Source organism: Pristiophorus japonicus, chromosome 15, assembly GCF_044704955.1.
Source record: "Pristiophorus japonicus isolate sPriJap1 chromosome 15, sPriJap1.hap1, whole genome shotgun sequence".
NCBI lineage: Eukaryota > Metazoa > Chordata > Chondrichthyes > Pristiophoridae > Pristiophorus > Pristiophorus japonicus.
This window is the reverse complement of record NC_091991.1, coordinates 126,849,626-126,867,744: the sequence shown is the minus strand read 5'-3', so window position 1 is coordinate 126,867,744 and position 18,119 is coordinate 126,849,626. Positions and strand designations below refer to the sequence as shown.

Here is an 18,119-nt window from a genome sequence, read left to right as displayed (position 1 = left end):
CTGCTTTGTCCTGGATGATGTCGAGCTTCTTGAGTGTTGTTAGAGCTGCACTCATCCAGGCGAATGGAGAGTATTCCATCACACTTGTGCCTTGTAGATGGTGGAATTTAGGAGGTGAAATATTCGCTACAGAATACCCAGCCTCCGACCCATTCTTGTAGCCACAGTATTTATGTGGCTGGTTGAATTAAGTTACTGGTCAATGATGACCCCCACGATGTTGATGGTGGGGAATTCGGCAACAGTAATGCTGTGGAGTGTCTACAGGACATGGTTAGACTCTCACTCGTTGGAGATAGTCATTGCCTGCCACTTGTGTGACGTGAATGTTACTTACCACTTATCAGCCCAAGCCTGAATGTCATCCCGGTCTTGCTGCATGTGGGCACGGACTGCTTCATTAGCTGAGGAGTTTGAATGGCACTGAACACTGTGCCATTATCAGCGAACATCCCCACTTCTAACTTTATGATTGAGGGAAGGTTATTGATGAAGCAGCTGAAGATGGTTGGGGGTGGGACACTGCTCTGCGGAACTCCTGCAGCGATGTCCTGGGTCTGGGATGATTGGCCTCCAACAACCACAACCATCTTCCTTTGTGTTAGATATGACTCCAGCCAGTGGAGAGTTTTCCCCCTAATTTCCAAAGACTTCAATTTTACTCGGGCTTCGTGATGCCACACTTTGTCAAATGCTGCCTTGATGACAAGTGACATTTGGACATTCAGCTCTTTTATCCACGTTTGGATCAAGGCTGTAATTAATTCTGGAGCCAAGTGGTCCTGGCGGAACCCAAACTGAGCATTGGTGAGCAGGTTATTGGTGAGTAAGTGCTGCTTCATAGCACTATAGATGACCCCTTCCATCACTTTGCTGATGATGGAGACTAGACAATTTTCTACTTTGTCACGTAGATGCCAGTGTTGTATATGCCTGTACTGGAATAGCTTGACTTCAGGCATGGTTCATTCTGGAACACAAGTCTTCAGCATGAGAGCCGGGATGTTGTCAGGGCTCATAGCCTTTGCCGTATCCAGTGCGCTCAAGCATTCTTTGCTATTACATGGAGTGAATCGAATTGGCTGAAGACTGGCTTCTGTGATGGTGGGGACCTCAGAAGGAGGCCGATATGGATCATCCACTCAGCACTTCTGGCTGAAAGTGGTTGCCAATGTCTTTTGCACCCACATGCTGGGCTCTGCCATCATTGAGGATGGGTATGTTCATGGAGCCTCCTCCTCCCATTAGTTGTTTAATTGTCCATCGCCATTCATAATTGGATGTGGCAGGACTGCTGAGCTTTGATCTGATCCATTGGTTGTGGGATCGCTCAGCTGTCTATAGCATGCTGCTTCTGCTGTTTAGCATGTATGTAGTCCTGTGTTGTAGCTTCACCAGATTGGCACCTCATTTTTAGGTACGCCTGGTGCTGTTCCTGGCATGCTCTTCTGCACTCCTCATTGAACCAAGGTTGGTCCCCTGGCTTGATGGTAATGGCAGAGTGAGTGATATGCCGGGCCATGAGGTTACAGGTAGTGGGGGAATACAATTTTGCTGCCTCATGGATGCCCAGGTTTGAACTGCTCGATCTGTTCTGAATCTATCCCATTTAGCACAGTGGTAGTGCCACACAACACGATGAAGGGTGTCCTCAGTGTAAAGGCAGGACTTTGTCTCCACAAGGACTGTACGGTGGTCACTGCTACCAATGCGGTCATGGACAGATGCATCGGCAACAGGTAGATTGGTGAGGACGAGGTCAAGTAGGTTTTTCCCTCGTGTTGGTTCTCTCATCACCTGCTGCAGGCCCAGTCTGGCAGCTATATCCTTCAGGACTCAGCCAGCTTGGTCAGTAGTGGTGCTACTGAGCCATACTTGATGATGGACATTGAAGTCCCCCACCCAGAGTACATTCTGTGCCCTTGCTATCCTCAGTGCATCTTCCAAGTGGTGTTCCACATGGAGGAGTACTGATTCATTAGCTGAGGAAGGGCGGTAGGTGATAATCAGCAGGAGATTCAGCCCGTTGCACAGAGAGTTGAAGAGGACATGTCTGGGTTCCTGAGAGGTGGGAAAAGTTCTGGTTAACCCCTCTCCACTGTGAGGGAAACAACAGATTTCTCATGCTAATAAGGTACATTTCTATTAACTCCACAAACTCCAGCAGGTGAGCACTGGAGGCCACCGGCTGCATCAGCACAACCCTCCCTGACTGACTTGGAATATGGGAATTACTTTTATCCAGCAACGACTTCACCGGGTGACACCAACTCTGCATCTTCCAAAGGAGCTATCAGGCTTTCCCTACAATTGTTTTAATCCATTGTTAGGATATGGGTGTCACTGGCAAGGCCAGCATTTATTGCCTATTCCTTGTTGCACTGACAATATAAGAACATAAGAAATAACAGCAGGAGTTGGCCAGACAGCCCATCGAGCCATTCAATAAGATCATGGCTGATCATGAACTTCAACTCCACTTTCCTGCCCGGTCTCCATATCCCTTGATTCCCCTAGACTCCAAAAATCTATCTATCACAGCCCTGAATATACTCAACGACTCAGCATTCACAGAACTCTGGGCAGAGAATTCCAAAGATTCACAACCCTCTGATTGAAGAAATTCCTCCTCATCTCGGTTTTGAATAACCTACCCCTTATCCTAACAATATGCCCTGTGGTTCTAGACTCTCCAGCCAGGGGAAACAACCTCTCAACATCTACCCGGTCAATCCCTTTCAGAATCTTATATTTTGAAATGAGATCACTTCTAAACTCCAGAGCGAATAGGCGCATTCTACACAATCTCTCATCATTGGATAGCCCTCTCATCCCAGGAATCAATCTAGTGAACCTCCGTTGCAGCGTCTTCAAGGTAAGTATATCCTTCCTTAGATAAGCAGACCATAACTGTGCACAGTACTCCAGGTGTAGTCTCACCAAGACCCTGCACAATTGTAGCAAGACTTCCTTGCTCTTGTACTCCAACCCCCTTACAATAAAGGCCAACATGTTATTTGCCTTCCTAATTGCTTGCAGTACCTGCATGCTAACTCACTGTGTTTCTTGCACCTAAATCTCTCTGAACACCTACATTTAGTAGTTTCTCACCATTTAAAAAATATTCTGTTTTTCTATTCTTCCTACCAAAGCAAATAACCTCACATTTCCCCACATTATACCCCATCTGCCACCTTACTGCCTGCTCACTTAATCTACCTATATTCCTTTGTAGATGCTTTGGGCCTGAATTTGCCCCTGTTTTGCATTCTGTTAGTGCCACCGAGAGGCGTTAACGGGTCACAATTGCCTTTTTGCCCGGGGGCGGGTGGCAGTTGTGCCTGGGGTGAAATTGACCCCAAGATTTTGGGGTTGATTTGAATCTAGCGCTGCGCCCCGCGATTTGCACCTCAGCGATAACATCATCACCGTGCGTGCCAACCCCTCACCACCCAGCGCCGACCCCTTTGCACCCCATGGGGGAATTTGCCCCACGGGACGCGAGGCTGATGTCCCCTTATTAGGGAGGCCATGTATGCCCCGGGCCACCAATTTTTTTGTCGGCCGACACTTCCGTCAGCCCAACAATGGTGGCCCTCGTCTCGACCGGCCCACCATCCTCCAGCCCGGCACGCCTCTTTGGGTGCCGGGATGCTGACCCGCTAGAGGTTGTCCCTGGTGGCCCAGTGGTGGCCACCAAAGGGACTGCTGAGTCCATAGTGGCCCTCCGCTTTAACTGAAGGGGAGGGGCTTTGTGGCGCATCAACGCTCCACGGAGCTTTCACGTAACGCTGACCCCAATGCTGTGCTGACGCCTTGGGAGCGCCCTGAAATGACATAGAGTGCCTGAGACAGCGCTCTGCCTTGTTTGAGGGGCGCAAAGGGCAATTCCACGTCGGCGGCGTGACTTTCTGCCCAGGCAATAACTGACCTGGACCCAAGAGGTTACCGCCCCTAATCGGGGTGTGGGGAAACTTCGGTCTCTTTGTGTTCTCTTCAGAACTTACTGTCCCAGGAGATGGTAACTGATCCCCACTCCGATCAATTACCTGTGCTCTCTGACGTTCTGCAGCCTTTCCTACTCTCAGCAGGAAGAGTATCGTTGGGCCTATTAGGTGGCGAACTGCTTGTCAGGTGTTTGTCAGGGAAGCATGGGAACTTCCCGAGTCACACCCTTTAACCCGTGGTGACAGTAGTAGATCCCCCATTGTCACCCTGTTGGAATTGTCCAGCCTCCTCTATACGGACAGAATCCCAATGGAACAAACCTCCAACCCATTTTCTATGCCCTCCCTCTTGGCAGCAGTGCCTGGAATTCCCCCAGCGTTTGGTCAAAATTTCAGACCTTTGGAATATCGAGGCCAGTCCAGCAGCATCATTATAGTTTTAATTTCTTAATGTGTACATTAAGCTTTCTCAATTGTAATTTTCATATAATATTCTGGTTTGACATGTATGTCCTAAAATAAATATATCTAATGCTTTCCTTAAAGATTGCCAACTAATCTCTATTTGCTACCTGTCCAACTTTGGTGCCAATACTGTATTTGGAAGTTTGTCAATTAATAGTGTTTCTCATTCACTTAATCACGTTAAATTCAAAACATTTAGGAGCTATTTCCTACCCAATTTCATGCACGCTCAGTTGTCACCGCCATCATGGTTTCAGGAGAGCTAATAATGACAACATCACTAAATTATTGTTTTGACACAGGTTTAAAATAAAACAATTATTTGTAAGTGGTTCTAGTTAGGTTGCATTTCCAACATAATATTTGGATAAGCCATGAATGTACAGCTTGAGAACACTGTACCTCCCTTTTTTAATACACTGATGTCATTTTTCAAATATTACTGTGGCTGTTAAGAACATAAAAAAATCTCGTATCTGCTCAGACAGGCGCCTTTCCTTTAAATGATTTAATCTCTCCTGCCTTCCATCAGGACGTTCTCTTTTGTTCTATCCTTCCCCCGCCCTTCCCTGCCCCTGCACTTTCTTAAAAGCTCTTACATCTCTAACGTTTTCCAGCTCTGATAAAATGTCATTGACCTGAAACGTCAACTCTATTTCTCCCTCCACAGATTCTGCCTGACCTGATGAGTATTCCCAGCATTTTCTGTTTTTAACCCATTTTCTATGTTGCCTAATATTTTTTTCCATTGACTTCAAGACCAATTTCACCCGCCGATTTCTGTTTTGTGATATGCAGGTACGAAAATGTGCAAAATAATATTTCGGCAATTCTTATGAAATTTTAGCCAAAACTCTGAAAGAAAACTTACAATTCAACACACCAAATACTTATGAAGTTTTTTCCAAAGATTTATTTGGTGCCTGTTAGTTTAGAAATAACATGGTTTGTGCTGACTTTAAGGTTACACAGACAACATTTCTACTGCACGTCATCCATAATGCAAATATATTATTCTGACCATATTATGGACAACTAAAAACACAGCTGTGGATAAACAGTTCAAACCATGAGGCACATTTGATAGAAACTGTTCAGCATTTTAGAAAATTAAAGTTCATCCTTTGTCTCTTCATCTGTATTACTTGATTTTTCATCAGGTTTCTGCAAAAAGAATAATAAAGAGACCAAGATGCCGGTCTGTAACTTAATTCTGTTAATGCTACAATATGAAGTATTCAACTGAGACTTAACTCATTCATCTGAGATTTTGGTGGAGATTTTTTTCCATGACCCTGCCTAAAATGGGGTGGGATAGCGATGGAGGAAAAGGGTGTGTTTGGGCAGCGAGGTCTGCTGTCGCTTCACAGCCCTGAGTGAGAATTCCCGTCTCTCACTCCCACCAGGATTACATCTCGCCGCTCCTTCCTCACCCACCTATCAGCAAATAGAGGCAGTGGGCGGAGCCCCAGTTCCTGGCAGATTTTATTTTGCTTAAGAACATAAGAAATAGGAGCAGGAGTAGGCCACCTGGCCTCTCGACCCTCCGTCATTTAATAGGATCATGGCTGATCTGACCATGGACTCAGCTCCACTTCCCTGCCTGCTCCCCATAACCCTTTACTCCCTTATCACTCAAAAATCTGTATATCTCCGCCTTAAATATATTCAATGATCCAGCCTCCACAGTTCTCTGGGACAGAAAATTCCATAGATTTACAACCCTCTGAGAGAAGAAATTCCTCCTCATCTCAGTTTAAAATGGGCGGCCCCTTATTCTGAGATTATGTCCCCTAGTTTTAGTTTCCCCTATGAGTGGAAATATCCTCTCTGCATCCACCTTGTCGAGCCCCCTCATTATCTTATATGTTTTGATAAGATCACCTCTCATCCTTCTGAACTCCAATGAGTAGAGGCCCAACCTACTCAACCTATCTTCATAAGTCAACCCCCTCATCTCTGGAATCGACCTAGTGAACTTTCTCTGAACTGCCTCCAATGCAAGTATATCCCTCCTTAAATACGGAGACCAAAACTGCACGCGGTACTCCAGGGGTGGCCTCACCAATAATCTGTACAGTTGTAGCAGGACTTCTCTGCTTTGCAGATGCATTACTGCCACCTCCTCAGGCCACCATGGAGAAGGCAGTAATCGGTTCTGGAAATGGTTCTGAGGTGCTCCTGACTCGAGAGAGAAGTATCTTGTGGTGGCCTCCTCTTCCTCCATTGAACCCCCAGATCCTTACCCGTTGAAAGCCCCATTCTTGGCCAAGGTTTTCACAGGGACATCAATGTCGGTAAATTACTGCACCATATTACCTAATTGAATCATTCAAAGCATCCTTTCAAATAACAGAATCACCTGCATTAAACAACAGCTTTCAGAACCTCGGGATGTCCCGAAGTGCCTTACAGCCAATGAAGTTCTTTTGGTGCGTAGTCATTGTTGTAATGTAGGAAACGCAGCAGCCAAGTTGCGCACAGCAAGCTCCCATAAACAACAATGAGATAATGACCAGATTATCTGTTAGGGAATTTGTTTGAGGGATAACTATTCGCCAGGGCACCGAGGAGAACGCTGCTGCTCTTCTTCAAATAGTGCCGCGGGATCTTTTATATCCAACTGAGGGGGCAGACGGGGCCTCAGTTTAATATCTTAACTGAAACGCGGTACAGCACCTCTGAATCTATCGCATTCCCTCAGTACTGCACAGTCAGCTCAAGTCTCTGGAGGGAATTCTCTTGAACTCACAACTTTATGACACTGAGCCAAGGGTAACACTTAATTTTTTTAAATAACAATCTAATCAGCTAAAATTATACAAAGCCTGTGGTATACATATAAAAACAACACATTTATTACCGCATTGTGAGGCAGTATAGTGCTAAAATATGTTCAACACTTAGCTTTAAACACTCTTTTGAAATAAAATGGGCTGTACTTGGAATAACTGTAAACATACCTTTGATTTCCCTTCTTTATCCAGAAATTCACAGAAAGCTTCTAGAGTCTGTGCACTGGTGTAGTGTACGATCTGTGTGGAAATCAGTGTTAAGTGTCGCCATCAAAGTGAAAAACACACAAGGCAAAAATTTAGAAAAAAAAACAAAGGATCCTGAAGATAACAAACCTTTGTATCTGATCCAGCGGGAAAAAACTTTAAACTTGGATACTTCTCAACTATGACGGAATCAACTTCATTCGCTGTGATGTCTATCTTAGCAATGACAATATTTTCCGAGTTCTCATATTTCTTTCCCAGTTGATCCCAGATAGAATTAATTTTCTTGCATCTCTGAGACCATGGGGCACCTTTAAAGTAGAGAAAAAAGAATAAGTGTTCCCAAATGTTCTGTTTGCATATGCAGGAGGAGAGCTGTTAGAGTAATGCAGCTATTAACTTTATCTCCCACGGGTGCAGAGATGGAATCCTGAGCATGGAATGAGTTGGTTAAAGTAAGGTCATGGTTGCTCTGAGTGGCTGAGCTGGTTAATGTAATGCATAGCTGGGCTACACAGGAAGGTTGAGTCTGTGCTGAGTTAGCTAATCTAAACTAGGTCGGTGGTAGGGCCACTACAATTGGCTTCAATGTCCCAGAGTAGAATGAAAAATGTGTTGGTATTCTCACCCCCAGAGGTGCCCATTAAAGCACTGGATGAGGACAGCATAGGGCTGAACTACAATGTCCCCTTAAGTCAAATCATTGGTTGGCATTCATTGTATATGCCAGTTGACTGAGTTTCTGGAGGGTGACTGGAGCCCAGCAAGAAGCTAAAATCATTAGGAGAGAAGGGAAGAAAATAAGTGAAAATAAAAGAACAAATTGTTTTAGGATACTATCGAAGGTCATTTTAACCCCCCAAAACAGGTGGGTTGGGGTCGGGTGACCCCAATACGCCCCCAACCAGCCGACTTCCAGGTTTAACGGAGGCGGGACAGGGGGCAGGTTGGCCATTTAAATATTATAATGAGGCTGCGTGCCTCAGATGTAACCTGTCTTCCAGGTTTAACCCCGGCCAGGCGGGTTTTCCCCAAGATCCGATAGCCCCGGCCCCCCACGCTCCCACACCCCCACTAACCGAGCTGCAAGCTCCCGACCTGCTCCTGGGCTGCGGCCCCTCCAGAGAGTTCCCCGCCCGACAGGGAGTCAAGCCTGTCGATCAGACTGACTTCCAGTAGGGACTCTGTTTAAAAAATAGAAGACAGATGCTGTGGAGTTAAAGTTAAAACTCCTCAATGTGCAGAAAGAACCCGGAGTTCTGGTTTTCCCAACCAAAACCCCATCACCTGCCCCCCGCCTCCACCGGTTACGCAACCTGCTCCAGTCAATATCGGGGCCTATGAAAACAGGAATCCCTGGAATAACTTGCAGCAGATCAACACTGAATTCAAGCGGGGTGAAATTCAACTTCTGCGAGGGCGCAAAATGGGCCTTAACGGATTGGCTGTCTGTGTGACATCCACCCGGTTTATCTTTCCATTGACTTCAAACTTCGATAATGGCCGACTAATTCACTGCCACATGTTTTGACAAAATTGAATTCTTCCCAAAGTGGAGAAAAGGGGATCCACTAACAATGTATTGTCCCTACCTGTCTCTAGACTGTGTTCACATCTCGTTCTCGAATGCTTTAGTGACACTTTGTGACAAAATAGTAATACTGCACAAGAACGATTGGTGCAGAGTCTGAACAATACTTACAAAACAATACAAAGACGCTCTTTGTGATATTAAACACAACTTCATCAAAGTTTGTGGCCACTAGCACTTTGACAGGATTCTTGTTCCAATCTTCTGGAAGTTCTTCACTGTACTGTTGAGGCTGATGTATAAAGTGAAAATGTTATTATCGGATAACTCTCTCATACTGCAATGCCACATTAGGGCCCCAGGTTTCGCGCCGCGGTGAAAACGGCACACCTCCGAGCTGGGCGCCTGTTTTTCGGGTCGAAAACTGCGCCTTAAAAAAAAATCCGATAGTCTCGAGCTCCTTGGAGCTCGATGTCTGCTTGGCGCGGCGCGCTTTTCGCAGCAGGGGGCGGAGCCTAACACTCGCGCCGATTTTCTAAGTAGCAGGGGGAGGGTACAATTTAAATTAGCCTTCGTGCTGCCGGCAACCCTGCGCGTGCGCGTTGGAGCATGCGCGCACGCGCAGTCTCACACAAACATTGGCACTCGGCCATTTTAAAAAATACTGCAGAAAAAGTGAAGATTTGTTTCTTGGACCCCTGCAAAGGCTTGTAATTTAATTTTTTTTGATATTTCTGTGTGTGAGGGAGTGCTTTTAGCAGCACTGCTGAATAAATCACCTGCTGAAATCAGTGAGTTCAGCTTTTCACTGCTAAACTTGCAGAACCGATGCTGCATTGGTGCATGCAAATTAAGGACTGTGTGTTTGGAGAAATAAGAGTGCCAATTCAACTTTGCAATAATACGTGGTGTTGACAATGCAGCACCCATTCTGCAAATTTAAATATAAAACTGTTGATGTGGCTGCCTCTCCCTGTCCAAATGGCCTCAGTCCCCCTCACAGCTCGAAGGCTGCTGCTGTATCTTCGGCTGCCGGCCAGCCACTGACGCCGCTGATATCCTATGGCCGAATGGCCTCACGTCCGTCCGCTGCTGATTCTTTGGCTGCCGGCCAGCCACTGACGCCGCCCCTAAAGCGTGGCCGAATGGCCTCAAGAACCTTAATGAGCTGCATGTGTCCTGCGTTGATTCTTCAGCTGCCGGCCAGCCACTGACGCCGCTGATATCTCATGGCCGAATGGCCTCGGGTCCGTCCGGTGCTGCTTCTTCGCGGCCAGCCACGAAGAGAATGAAGGCCTGCCTCAAGCACTGCAGCTCAGTTCGAAGCTAGCTGCCGCTGCCGTCGAGACACTGACGCCACACCACTGCCTGTCTCCAACATGAAAGGCCTGCCTGAAGCACTTTCACACAGGTAGGAACATGGTTTATTTAATCTTTTCTTTGCTTATAAATTTTTATTCAGGTTGGATTTATTTGTATAATATTTGTATAAGTATAACTAAGGATTGATTGTAGAATTTAATGACTTCCCTTCCCCGCCCCTCCCCCTCCCACCTCGTTCCCTACGCCTAATTTGTAACCTACGCCTGATTTTCTAAAGTGTAGACAAGGTTTTTTCGAGCGTACAAAAATCTTCACTTACTCCATTCTAAGTTAGTTTGGAGTAAGTTTTCACTCACGAAACTTTGAAATCAGGCGTAAGTGGCCGGACATGCCCCCTTTTGAAAAAAAAATTCTGTTCCAAAGTGAAACTGTTCTAACTGACTAGAACTGGAGCAAACTAAATGTGGAGAATTCCGATTTCTAAGATACTCCGTTCAACACCAGTTGCTCCTAAAAATCAGGAGCAAATCATGTGGAAACTTGGGGCCAAAGACTGGTAACGTACCCTCCTGGAGGGTGTCTTACCTTCATCCCACTTGCCTCCATTGAGAAGACAGCTGAGACCCATGGAGAGATGATCACCTCTTCCCCCTTCACACCATTTATCACTTAATGGGGGTATGGAGGGGGAACGTCCTCTTAACCCAGCCCTCATCACTGAGCAAATATTTGAGGCCAGTGTGAATGGAGGTTAGCCTCACTACTTCCCTGCTGCCCACCTCACTGAGTACAACAGTGGGGTCTGAGGAAGAGGAATGGAGGGGAACTCCCCTTCCAGTCAGGGAGACATCTCCAGGCCTGAGCAAGGGAAGGTGAGCTCACAGGCCTCGGGAAGCTCGGAGAAAATTATTGCAAATTTCCCCCTCATGTTGAATTTCCCAACCCCACCTTTAATAAACTTTCACAAATTTGGCTTAGTGCACTGATACGTCCTTACTATACAGTATAAATGCACACGAGGCCCATGCTTGAGAGAAGGTCAGTCTGTGACCTGTCCTTTATTCCTTAGCACTCAAGTGATGAAGGTGGGTAGAGCTTCCCCTTTTATACCTGAAGGTCCAGGTTAGGAGTGTCTCCCACCTAGTGGTCAGTGTTCTCACGGTGTACAACTTAGGTCAGTTTATACATGGGTTACAATGCTGGTTGAATACATGGCATCACCTCCCCCCCCCAAAGTCTTATTGGGATCACAGGTTGAGTCTCTCTGGTGGTTTACGCTCCCTTGTAGAGCGCCTGAGTTGGGGCTCCGGTTGTTGGGCACTGGCCTGAGTGTCTGCTGTTTGCGGTGCCTCAGGCCTGTCCGGACTGCCCACAGTGACTGGGCTCTCCTCCCTTTGGTTCCGGTGTTCGGTCACCTGTGGTGGAGTGAACTCTATCTCGTGTTCTTCCTCTGCTTCTTCTATGGGGTTGCTGAACCTCCTTTTTGTTTGATCCACATGTTTGCGGCAGATTTGTCCATTGGTAAGTTTAACTACCAGAATCCTATTTCCCTCTTTGGCAACCACAGTGCCTGCGAGCCATTTGGGCCCTGCAGCGTAGTTGAGGACAAAAACAGGATCATTTACATCAATACATCGCGCCCTTGCATTCCTGTCATGGTAGTCATATTGTGACTGGCGCCTGCTCTCGACAATTTCTTTCATAGTGGTGTGTATAAGGGATAACCGGGTTTTCAGCGTCCTTTTCATTAGTAGCTCTGCGGGTGGAACCCCTGTGAGCGAGTGTGGTCAGGATCTATAGGCCAACAGGAGGCGTGATAAGCGGGTTTGTAGGGAACCCCCTTGGATTCTGAGCATCCCCTGTTTGATTATCTGCACTGCTCGTTCTGCCTGGCCGTTTGAGGCCGGCTTGAATGGTGCCGTTCTAACATGGTTAATTCCATTGCCTGCCATGAAGTCCTGGAATTCAGTGCTTGTGAAGCACGGGCCATTGTCGCTGACCAAAATGTCTGGTAGACCGTGGGCGGCGAACATTGCCCGTAGACTTTCTACCGTGGCAGAGGATGTGCTTGAATTTAAAATGTCACACTCGATCCATTTGGAGTAGGCGTCTTCTACAACCAAAAACATTTTCCCCATGAAGGGACCTGCGTAGTCCACATGGATGCCTGACCAAGGCTTAGCAGGCCATGGCCAGGGGCTAAGGGGGGCTTCCCTGGGCGCATTGCCCAGCTGGGCACACGTGTTGCACCTGTGAGCACAAAGTTCCAGATCTGCATCTATCCCTGGCCACCAACCGTGTGACCTGGCAATTGCCTTCATCGTGACAATGCCCGGGTGCCCATTGTGGAGTTCTCTGATGAGCACCTCTCTGCCCATCTGGGTCATGACTACGCGGTTTCCCCACAGTAGGCAATCGGCCTGAATCGAGAGTTTATCCTTGCGCCTGTGAAATGGTTTAAATTTCTCAGGGCATGCCCTGTACATGGCTACCCAGTCCCCATTCAGGACACATTTCTTGACTAGAGAAAAGAGGGGGTCTCTATTTGTCCAGACTTTAATCTGACGGGCTGTCACGGGTGAGCCTTCGCTTCCGAAAGCTTCAACAGCCATGACCATCTCAGCAGCATGCTCGGTAGCCCCCTCAGTGGTGGCTAGTGGGAGCCTGCTGAGTGCATCAGCGCAGTTTTCGGTGCCTGGTCTTTGCCGAATTGTGTAGTCATAGGTGGCTAATGTGAGTGCCCACCTCTGTATGCGGGCCGATGCGTTTGCATTTATGGCCTTGTTGTCGGCCAAAAGGGACGTTAGGGGTTTGTAATCTGTCTCCAGCTCAAATTTCCTGCCAAACAGGTACTGGTGCATTTTCTTTACCGCATATACACATGCGAGCGCCTCCTTTTCTACCATCCCGTAGCCCCTTTCTGCCTGGGACAGACTTCTGGAGGCATAAGCTACCGGCTGTAACTGACCCTTGGCATTGACATGCTGCAACACACACTCGACACCATAGGATGACGCATCGCACGTTAACACAAGTTTCTTACATGGGTCATATAGCGTTAACAGATTGTTGGAACATAACAAATTGCGTGCTCTATTAAAAGCCCTTTCCTGGCTGTCCCCCCAGACCCATTCGCGACCTTTGCGTAGGAGCATGTGTAGCGGCTCTAGCAGCATGCTCAATTTGGGAAGAAAGTTACCAAAATAGTTCAGGAGCCCCAGGAACGAACACAGCTCCGTCGTGTTACGGGGTCTGGGTGCTCTCTGGATCGCTTCCGTCTTGGATGCAGTAGGGCTGATCCCGTCTGCTGCTACCCTCATCCCCAGGAATTCTATTCTGGAGCTAGGAAGATGCACTTCGCCTTTTTCAGTCGCAGACCTACCCGGGCCAGTCTGCGTAGCACCTCCTCCAGGTTGTCGAGGTGTTCTTCAGTATCGTAACCCGTAATGAGGTTGTCGTCCTGAAAAACCACCGTCCCTGGAATCGACTTGAGGAGGCTTTCCATATTTCGTTGGAAGATCGCGGCGGCCGAGCGAATCCCGAACAGATATCTGTTGTACTCAAACAACCCCTTGTGTGTCGTGATGGTGGTCAGCTTCTTCGACTCACTCACCAGCTCCTGGGTCATGTAAGCTGAGGTCAGGTCCAATTTTGAAAAAAGTTTGCCACCGGATAGCGTCGCAAAGAGGTCCTCCGCTCTCGGTAGCGGGTACTGGTCTTGGAGTGACACCCGATTGATGGTGGCCTTGTAATTGCCACATATCCTGACGGACCCATCTGCCTTGAGCACCGGCACAATCGGACTCGCCTAGTCACTGAATTCGACTGGCGAGATGATGCCTTCCTTCAGCAGGCGGTCCAATTCGCCTTCTATCTTTTCCCGCATCACGTACGGCATCGCTCTGGCCTTGTGGTGTACTGGTCTGGCGTCCGGGCTTATGTGAATCACTACTTTGGCCCCCATGAAAGTGCCAATGCCGGGTTGAAATAGTGAGTTAAATTTGTCCAGGATCTGTGAGCATGATACTCGCTCCACAGAGGAAATTGCATTGACATCGCTCCATTTCCAGTTCATGACAGCAAGCCAACTCCTCCCCAGTAGTGCGGGACCGTCCTCTGGGACAATCCAGAGTGGCAACCTGTTCTCCGAATCTTTGTGGATCACGACTACCGTGGCGCTGCCTAGCACCGGAATGATCTGCTTTGTGTAAGTCCGTAGCTGTGCGTCAATCGGCGATAATTTTGGCCTCCTGGCCTTGGATGCCCATAGCTTTTCGAACTGTTTGATACCCATCAGGGATTGGCTGGCACCCGTGTCTAACTCCATTGATACTGGGATGCCATTGAGGAGCACTTTCATCATTATCGGTGGCGTTCTGGTGTCTGAACTGTATACGTGCTCCACATGAACTCGCTGAATTTCAGCTTCCAGCGATTTCCCCCAGTGTCCATTTCTGCAATTTCTGCAGGTATTTTGCTCATGTCTGCAAACTCCGGCTGAGTGTGTACCTCCAGGCCTCCAGCATGAGTTGCGGTTTGAAACAAAAGGTCCCTTGCCAGTCGATCGTCCCTGACTGCCCCTGTTATTGTCCTTGAGTGCACCATTAACAGGTGTTGATGGCCCCATTACTGGCCGCATTGTCCCTTGCAATGGCGTGAATCGCTGTTCAGCTTGCCATTGTCTCTGTCGAACTCCCCCTTTGGGTTCGACTACATGTTGGGGCATGCCCGACTGCCCTTGTCTGCCTGGAGAACTGTGTGCTGCTTTAACAATGTTGAATCTCTGTCCCAACCATTCCTTAACACAATACCTCTCATCTGTTCTGCTAGTGGCCATGCTCGCGTGGTTTAAATCCCAGTTTCTTGACGCCATTGATATATCCTTACTATACAGTATATATAGTAGGCCCATGCTTGAGTGAAGGTCAGTCTGTGACCTGTCCTTTATTCCTTAGCACTCAAGTGATGAAGGTGGGTGGAGCTTCCCCTTTTATACCTGAAGGTCCAGGTTAGGAGTGTCTCCCACCTAGTGGTCAGTGTTCTCACGGTGTACAACTTAGGTCAGTTTATACATGGGTTACAATGGTGGTTGAATACATGACATGCATGAAATAGGAGTATCATTTTACTCTTTTTTAATGCAGTGCCAGGAATGCGCACCTTTATACCGTGTGCTTTCTGGAAGTGCAAGTTCAGGAGAGTACAGTGAGACTAATGGATAAGTGAATAACTAATCCAAGAACAGTAACAAAACACTGGTTAACTAGCTTAGCAGCCACGTAAGTGAGAGTGGGCCATCCAGCTGTGGATTGCTGGCCAAGCACTCGCTATGAGGTGGAGCGACAATGTGCGAGAGGGAAAAGCAGGCTTTGGAAGCCATTGGCCTGGAAGTTGACATGGGATCACATGCTCAGACAGGCTGCAAGGAACGTCAGACTTGAAGAAAAGTGTCAAGGTGAGAAATGAGAATGAACATGCAAAAAATCGGCTGCCATTATATGGAGACTGTGATTTGTAGGAAAGTATTCTTGATAATCATAGTAAGTTACAGGAGACGGACACATTTGCTGAATTATGTTTGTACACTTAATGTGAATTGGTCCAATTGAGTTCATGAAAACAGACATTTAAAGAGAAGATGCAGCTAAGAAGAAGTGAAGACTGATATTATTCCAATTCAGCTGCCAATTACAGTCCACTTGTAGGCTAGGTTTTACTCAGATTAACTGTGCATGAGAACATAGCATTGTGCCACTGCCCAAAATACATAGCACAAATATCCTCTCATTTGGTGCATACCTTTCCTCTCATTACAGAAAAACACTGCAATCAACAAAAGGCACCGAATCCAGACGGCAAAACACTTTATGCCCCTTCAAGTGACAATGAACGTTATTACCTGGGAAGAAATACACGGCCTGGACAATTTTTTCTGGGTTCACTACACTTACAGATTCCGTTCCCCAGTTCGACAGTGTCATCCAGCAAAGTTCTTGCAGACTGCTATTGCCCAGCATGTAACATTGGTCACATCTGAATGGGAAACCTCAGGCATGGAGGCAAAGAACAGAGTTGAAGCATCTCTCAAGACGATTCTCATTGTTGCTGTTGAGGTGTTCAAATCCATGCTCCTTAATTTGATAATGGCCAGGCTCAGCCCATTTACAGACAGAATCCAGAGAGCCATGAGTGAAGGATTACAACAACTCATTGGCATGCAATAGTCTATGTTAAAACAGCAGTGGCGATGCCAGAAGTATATTAACAGGTAAGGTGAGTGTCTCTCAAGTCTTTCTCCTGTCCCTGCCAGTGTTTCTCAAGTCGCTGCAGTCCTTCATCAATACCTATTTTTAGACAAATTACAGCAGAAACTACCAAAAGCAAGCAGGCCCTAAAATCTGAATGGAACAGGCTATTCCTGGTATGCAGACGGGACCTACTCTCAAGGTAGGCCGTCAGCTGAATCACAAGCAGGTCCTCATAAGACCTGTCAGGAGGTTTCCAAGCCTATTTTTGAAATGTTGGCCCGAAAATTGCAGTCTCTCCGGGTATGTACGATGTGCAGATGCACCCGAAGAGGCCTCACAAATACCGGTTCTCGGCGGCGATGTGGATGTGCCGATAACTAACATTTGCGATCTGTCAAAATGTCTTTGATAGATTGCACGTATCCCTGCAGGAAGGACATTCGCGGGCGGAGATTTGGCTATTTGCCCAGCTAATGTCCTTCAAACTCTTATGCATATAGCCTACTTTTACCAGCATAAGAGTTTTAAAATATAGAAAAATTAAATGTTATTACTTATTTTTATATTAAAAATCCTGTCTATGAAGGCAAGTTTATTTTTAACACTATAGTATTAAAACATTATTTTTAAATTTCAAAAAAATAATTTTTTCTTTAAAACATTTAATTAAATGCAATTTCTATTAATTAAAAAAAAAGGGAAGTGTTTTTTTAAATTTATGTTTGTGTTTTATTTGACTGTAGGCGTATTCTCATTGATAGTAATGGGATCTGTGATTGGTGGTCCAGGCCCACGTGATCACAGGATACGCATACGATCCTGGAAGACATGTCCCTATATACTGGACTGCGAAACTAGGCTTCGGAGGGCAATCCTACATTCCTCCGGGACCACCAAGTATTTTCGTTAAAAAAATTTTGGTCGGAGGCGTTCTCCCGCAATTTTCCTCCATATAGTTTTCCAAATAAACAGCAGGAATAAGAAATGGCTGTTTCTTAAAAGTGAACACACAAGTTAGTCCTCAATCACACCCAGCCAACCCCCTACAGCTGGCTGCTATGACTGCTCAGTTTCTGCTAGCTCCCCCTCATCATCCTCCACCTCGTCCTGCACCATAGCTTGTTGTCACTGCTCTTTCACAAACTGGTGTATGCCTCTTTCCATGGCCACATTGTGCACCACACAGCTCACCAAAACAACCCTCCACCTGTACAGCATCTCTGATGGACTCTAAAGGTTGCAACCTATGTTGGAACACAGTAGTGCTCTGCCTCTAAGTCATTGTAAGCTCTTTTATGGGCGGTATGGGGTTTCTGAAACACATTTTAATCTTCCGTATCTCTGAAGGAGCAACCAATCATTCTATCATCACCCTGGAATAACCTATGATTCCCCTAAGATCTAGCCATCATTGGCACATTGTGAAAAATTTTATGATGATGGATTCAGACTATCTGGATATTCATTGTCATTTATTTTCTGTTGATGAGCTCATTGGGATGTTGTGTGGATGCTTGAAATGGCCACATGAATGCTGTCGGCACTGCACTTTACCCGTGGGACGTAGCACCTTTCCTAAAAGCTGTCAGAATCTCCTGCTGCT

The 18,119-nt window shown here is 46.8% G+C and overlaps 1 protein-coding gene across 3 annotated transcripts in view; it reads right to left on the bottom strand.

Annotated features, from left to right (window-relative positions):
• Nucleotides 1–5,310: 5,310 nt before the first annotated feature.
• The window catches only part of LOC139225861 (protein disulfide-isomerase-like), a 50,988-nt gene continuing 38,179 nt past the window's right edge, over nt 5,311–18,119 (bottom strand). For all 3 annotated transcript variants that reach the window (XM_070856719.1, XM_070856720.1, XM_070856718.1), the window contains 4 exons: nt 9,117–9,237; nt 7,544–7,725; nt 7,376–7,447; nt 5,311–5,576 (listed from right to left, as the gene is read on the bottom strand). In XM_070856719.1, the coding sequence (XP_070712820.1) occupies nt 5,523–5,576; nt 7,376–7,447; nt 7,544–7,725; nt 9,117–9,237 (429 nt within the window). In that variant the 3' untranslated portion in view covers nt 5,311–5,522. The remainder of the gene's footprint in view (nt 5,577–7,375; nt 7,448–7,543; nt 7,726–9,116; nt 9,238–18,119) is intronic.